The 6,381-nt window shown below is 34.2% G+C and overlaps 1 protein-coding gene across 1 annotated transcript; it reads right to left on the reverse strand.

The window, feature by feature from the left end:
• Positions 1–3,629: 3,629 nt before the first annotated feature.
• On the reverse strand, positions 3,630–5,767 carry LOC140878949 (uncharacterized). The gene is made up of 3 exons (XM_073282576.1): positions 4,757–5,767; positions 4,092–4,618; positions 3,630–3,978 (listed from the first exon to the last, which is right to left on the reverse strand). The coding sequence occupies exons 1-3, from the start codon at positions 5,765–5,767 to the stop codon at positions 3,630–3,632; spliced, it is 1,887 nt and encodes a 628-aa protein (XP_073138677.1).
• Positions 5,768–6,381: the final 614 nt, after the last annotated feature.

Consider the following 6,381-nt stretch of genomic DNA (forward strand, 5'->3'; position numbering starts at 1 on the left):
TTTAACATCCAATAATGATAGTACAATAAAACTAATTATACTATCAATTTATTCAAATTATGCAAAGCATAAATTACTTAATTTCAAAAATACGGCTTATTTACTGTTCACATAATCACCAAGTTAAATAATTTTCTACTCATAAATTATATTTTTTGATCGATTAAAATCCTTTAAATATTAATATTTCTTTATAATAAGTGTATTAATCCTAAAATATTGAAGCATTGTAATTACGTCTACTTAATAAATCCATAAACAACTATGATTTTTAATTTTTTAACATACTTTAAACAAAATTATTTAATCATATTATATATCTAAACAGTTTATATTTTTATATTAAAATTTGGTAATCAAATATCACAATTAATATAACATAAAAATAATTTAAATAAATCACATTAACATTGTTTATAATACTTAATTACCCTACCAAATAACCAAATATTTTATAAAATTTGTAATTCCCCCAAAAAAATATCACAATTCTATATAACCAAAAAATAATTTAAATAATCCTTAAACATTCTTTTATTTATAATCTATTATTACTCTACCAAATAACCAAATTTAAAAATCATTGTATAAACAATATTATTTGTGAACTTTGGTAGTTTATATTTTATAACCAACAAAAATATAAACAATAACCAGCGGCGACCGGCGGCGTCGGCGGCGACAAGCGAAAGACGGCGGCGACAAGCGGAGACAGCGGCGGACGGTCGGATCTCGTATAACAACCAATAAATCCATCAATTTTTGAACTAAACATGAAATTAACAAATCAGAGATATTTTCGAAGTATATAATCTTACCAACGATGTAGGGTTCGGCGGCGGCGGCGGTTCGACGGGTTCAAGGCAGCGGCGGCTGCGCTATGTTCGAAAAACTTGTAGGAAAACCACGAGATTTGGTATGATAATTGCAGCTTACATCGTGTAGACTTCAGGTCTAGGTTTAAATTGGCGTTTTTCTAGGCGAAAAACACGGCCGGATTACTTACGTGCGGCGTCTAGGGGTTTGTCTGGAAAGGGAGAGATCGGTGAGGAAGAAGAAGAGATTAGGTGGAGGGTCATATATTAATATTTACCACGGTTAAACAAAACCGTAGCAAATTTGCCACGGTTAAAATAAAACCGTGACAAATGTTGTCACGGTTAATGTTAACCGTGGCAATATTTGTCACGGTTTTATTCAACCGTGGCAAATGTTGTCCCTGTTTTAATTTAATCAATCAAAATTTTATATAAATCATAGCTACAAATTTTTGTAAAATCGCCATAAATAATATGCATGTATCATGGAACAGAAAAAATTTAAAGGTAATAAATTGTTAAATATATTTATAAATTAAACTTGCCACGGTTAAAATAAAACCGTGACAAATGTTGTCACGGTTAATGTTAACCGTGGCAATATTTGTCACGGTTTTATTCAACCGTGGAAAATTCATTCCATGTTTTAATTTAATCAATCAAAATTTTATATAAATCATAGCTTCAAATTTTTGTAAAATCGCCATAAATAATATGCATGTATAATGGAACAGAAAAAATTTACAGGTAATAAATTGTTAAATATATTTATAAATTAAAAGTGCCACGGTTAAAATAAAACCGTGACAAATTTTGTCACGGTTAAAAATAAACCGTGGCAAAAATTGTCACGGTTTTATTGAACCGTGGCAAATGTATATTATGTTTTAATTTAATCATTCATAATTTTGTATAAATAATAGCTTGAAATTTTTGTATAATCGACACTACTAATATGCATCTCTAATGAAAACCGAGAAAAATTAAAGACATTAAATTGTGATATTTATTAATAAATTAAATTGACAGATGCAATAAACTGTGATATTAACCGTGGCAATTATGTTTTGTTAATTTTTTTCTATATAATGTATTATTTATTCTGCAAACTTTATAAATAAAATTCGATACAGTACAATAAAAAAAACCTTGTTATATGATAAATTATTTCATTATTGATACAAAGCATATATTTACACTGGACTACATGTTAAACGTTAGATCGATACTACTCACTATCTTCAGATTGATTGATTGTTTCTTCATCTGTGGATGCTTGAACATTGTCTGTATCGCTATTTTGAGTTCCAGTGTCGATGTCGTTATCGTACATTACGGTGACGTCAACAAGACTTTGTGTGTTTAGCAGTAGTTGTGTCTCCAATCCATGACTTTGACTCTCGTGGTTTTGAAATGCCTCGTTTGCAATACCGCCGCCATGGTCCATGTCACCTCTGATTTGAGGAACGTAATCGCGTTTTCTCATTCCACTGATGTAGACCCAATCGGATACTGTTTTCTTTGTTGAAGGGTAAGTTAAGTACACAACTTGCGAAGCTTGTGTACAAAAAACAAAAGGATCATAATAACGTAACCTTCTCTTCCGATTGATTTCCACTATTTTATACTTCGGATGAACTCTCGTACCCAATCTGGGATGCGTATCAAACCATGTGCATCTGAAAAGTACATCTTATTTGGTGAATCTCTAGAGTATTTTACCTCTAGTATCTCATCTATGATGCCATAATAGTCCGTCGACGTCCCATCACCAGCAAAACCTTTGACATGGACCCCTGAATTATCTGTTGCTATGTGAGTAGAATCTTCTTTCGTATGAAAGTTAAAACCATTAATAGCATAACCCCGAAGACACTTGACTTTGGAGAGGGGCCCGATAGCAAGTTGTTTTACATCTGGTGAAATGTTACAATCTTGATTTTCAAATGTCTGCATGTTAATTTCATTTTGTTGAAACATTCAATGTCAATGAAATAAAAATGACAATAATTTATACACTAAGTAGAAGAAATGGGTTTGACTAACATAATTTTTGAAGCACGGGAAAAAATTTTGCTGTAATTGTGCATCGACGTCAGTGTTACTAATTCCTGGGACACTTAATCTCAAGTGGTTCTCGTACATTCTGCATCGAAAGAAAGTAAAAAAATAATAAATAAATATTCATGAGATATTATATGAGACACACAATAATGTTATCGCATTACGGTACTTACTGGACAAATGACCTCGTCTCGGCACAATTTAACAGCATATATGTTGCAAGAGAATGATATTCATTGTCCTGAAGATTTCTAGACTTGGATGCACCAATAGACCTGCCCACAACTTTGAACACCGATATAGTATCTGTCACTCCCTCATTCACAACTGATGTCCTGTTTCTCATTGTCATCATCTCCCTAGTTTTGATTGACTCACTGAAATAATGCTGACAAAATATGGATGCTTCTTTGACCAGATAAGCATTGCAAATCGATCCTTCTACGCGTGCTTTATTCCGAACAGTTTTCTTCAAAGTACGTAAATATCTCTCGAATGGATACATCCATCTATCTTGCACTGGCCCACAAACAAGGGCTTCGTACGGGAGATGTATGCATAGATGTTCCATAGAGTCGAAGAAACTTGGTGGAAATATTTTTTCCAATTTGCACATAATCACTGGTATTTGCTCATTCAATCTTAGAACATCACTTACTTTTATATTACGTGCAGTTAAATCCGAGAAGAATAAACTAAGTTCTGTCAAAACCTCTCACACTTCTTTTGGTAACAGTTCCTTAAAGACTACAGTATAAGTCGTTGCATGAACACATGACAATCATGACTTTTCAAACCAAACACGCGTAACTTGTTCATGTCGACGCACCGGGACAGTTTGGACACGTAACCATCTGAGAATCGAACATCTTTCAGCCATCTACAGATGGCACGTCTTTCTTCTTTTTCGAGGGAATATATCGTCTTTGGATATCTGCCGCTGCCAATATCAAAATGCAACTCTGGTCTTATAGACATGTCAACAAGGTCTGCCCTAGATTTTGCGTTATCTTTTGTTTTTCCAGGCACATTCATTAAAGTATTGAATATGTTATCAAACACGTTTTTCTCGATGTGCATCACATCCAAAGTATGTCTGACCATGTTCGAACTCCAGTAAGGCAACTCCCAAAAAATACTTCTCTTCCTCCACCCGCTGGCTGACATTTTGTATAACTCTTTGTTATGCTCTTCAGCGTCCACTCGTACGATGGTAAAAAACCGTACGAGTCCAACTCGTCGAGTAATTCATGTCCGGATCTCATAGGTCTGGCAGTGTGCGACACAGTTTGACCTCTTCTGAAAAGATTTCTACTCCGACGCAATGGATGATTCACGGGAAGAAACTTTCTATGATTGTCAAACCAACTTGTTTTCCTGCTATGTGTTAGTGTGAACGCCTCCGAGTCTGACATACAATGTGGACATGCTTGTTTACCAGCGGTGCTCCAACCAGATAACATTGCGTAAGCTGGAAAATCACTAATAGTCCACATCAGAGCTGCTCTCAAAGTGAAGTTTGTACGAGAATGAACGTCATACGTAATAGCACCATCGTGCCAGAGTGACTGAAGTTCTGTGACTAGTGGTTGTAGAAATACATCGAGTTTGTCTTTTGGATTCTTTGGGCCAGGAGCAAGCACAGTCAGAAACATATACTCGTCTTTCATGCACATCCAAGGAGGCAAATTATATGGAGTCAAAATCACAGGCCAAGACGAATATTGCTGACCTGACTGACCAAAAGGTTGGAAACCATCAGCAGAAAGTGCTAGTCTCACATTCCTTATCTCGAGGCAAAGGTAGGGTGTGTGTCTGTGAAGTTGCGCCAAGCAGGTGAATCCGAAGGGTGAGTCATCGTTTCTCCGTCATACACATGCTCGTGGTGCCATCGCATGTGTGACGCCGTTTGCTTCTGAGGCATACAATCTTTGGAGACGAGGCGTAAGGGGGAAGTAATACATACGCTTGTATGCGATTTGCTTCATATTCTTCCTAAATCCACGAGATCGACTTTGTTTGTAGCGTGGATGCTCACAGAATCTGCATGTCGTCAACTCGCTGTCTATGCCCCAATATATCATGCAATTGTTGTTGCAACAATCAATTTTTTCGACCGGCAAACCCATATCCTTGACTAATCTCTTGGTTGCATTGAAGTTCTTTGGAAAATTGTGATCGGCAGGACATAACTCTGTCATTAATTGGCACATGTCATTGTAATTCCTTTCAGACATGCTATGCTCATATTTCATCTTCAGCAACCTTGCAAGAACAGACAACAAGGTATGTCCATGTGGATTTCCTTCCCAAATCTCCTTCTCCGTCGATTTAATCATATCATATAAAGCTCTAGCAATCATGTTAGGATCCTCCTCGGTGACATTGATGTGGGGATCTTCGATAACATTGGCATCAGGATCCTCGTTCACTGTCGCCTCATTAGTTACATTTGGGTAATCATAATAAGATTGTTCGCCTTCATATTGGTATTCACTCTCAAAATATGAGTTTGGATTCCGTAAATTTGCAAAATTGGGTGGCATATCATCCGTGCTCGTACGCCGACTACTTCGAGATGAGGATGGTGCATCCATATTAACTCCTTCAAATGATGGACGGATGTAATTTTCCCCATGAAAGTACCAATTGTAATAGTTAGGAACAAAGCCATACCTGCACAAGTGGAACTTGACCGTATTCTCATCCCAATAAGATAGATTCTGACATTTCTTATGGTTACATGGACATCTTATAGTTCCGTCAGGTAAACATGTCGGATTACTCTTCGCAAAAGCAACAAATACCTCGATCCCATTAATGTATTCGTCATTCAATGATCCATTAACATATCGCCGATCCATCCAACTTCGATCATAAGCCATGCAGTCCTACAGTAAATTAAATATAACAATTGAATGTTTGTATTATAATAAGGTACCAGAGACTATTTTATATAATAACATTATATAGTATATATATAATGTATATAGAAAAAATACTATATAGTATAATTATAATATAATCACGCCACGTTATTGTAAATCTGTGACAAAGACTTCTTTAATACAATAACATTATATTAAATAATAGAATGTCTAGATATTTAAATAATATAAATGACACCACGTTATTATAATTAGATGTTATAAATTTATTTTATATAATAAAATAAAATTATATATTAAATATATAGTTTAAAAATTGAGTAAATACTAAAATTATATAAATAGATGTTAGAAACTCCTTTAAAATAAGAGAAATTTTTTAAAATTACCTTCTAAAAATACCAATAATCAAATATTACCCTAATGTAAGTTAATTTTAAAACTAACCTTAACTTCCAAATATATTCTTTTAACAATTAATAGATTAAACATACAAACATATTATATTTAACTAATATGATAATATGATTATCAAACTATTACATACATATTTTATTAAATAATTGGTCTATTGCACTTGTGTTTAATTTAACTGCATTTGTTTTTATATT

This window comes from Henckelia pumila, chromosome 2 (genome assembly GCF_033568475.1).
Source record: "Henckelia pumila isolate YLH828 chromosome 2, ASM3356847v2, whole genome shotgun sequence".
Taxonomy (NCBI): Eukaryota; Viridiplantae; Streptophyta; class Magnoliopsida; order Lamiales; family Gesneriaceae; genus Henckelia; species Henckelia pumila.

What these genes read in the sequence shown, in the direction of transcription:
- LOC140878949 (XM_073282576.1), bottom strand. Translation starts at nt 5,767, where the DNA reads ATGGCTTATGATCGAAGTTGGATGGATCGGCGATATGTTAATGGATCA. An exon ending in CGATGGCACCACGAGCATGT is followed by an intron (nt 4,619 to 4,756) that starts GTATGACGGAGA and finishes CCTTTTGGTCAG; the next exon opens with TCAGGTCAGCAATATTCGTC. An exon ending in TCGTACGGTTTTTTACCATC is followed by an intron (nt 3,979 to 4,091) that starts GTACGAGTGGAC and finishes GAACATGGTCAG; the next exon opens with ACATACTTTGGATGTGATGC.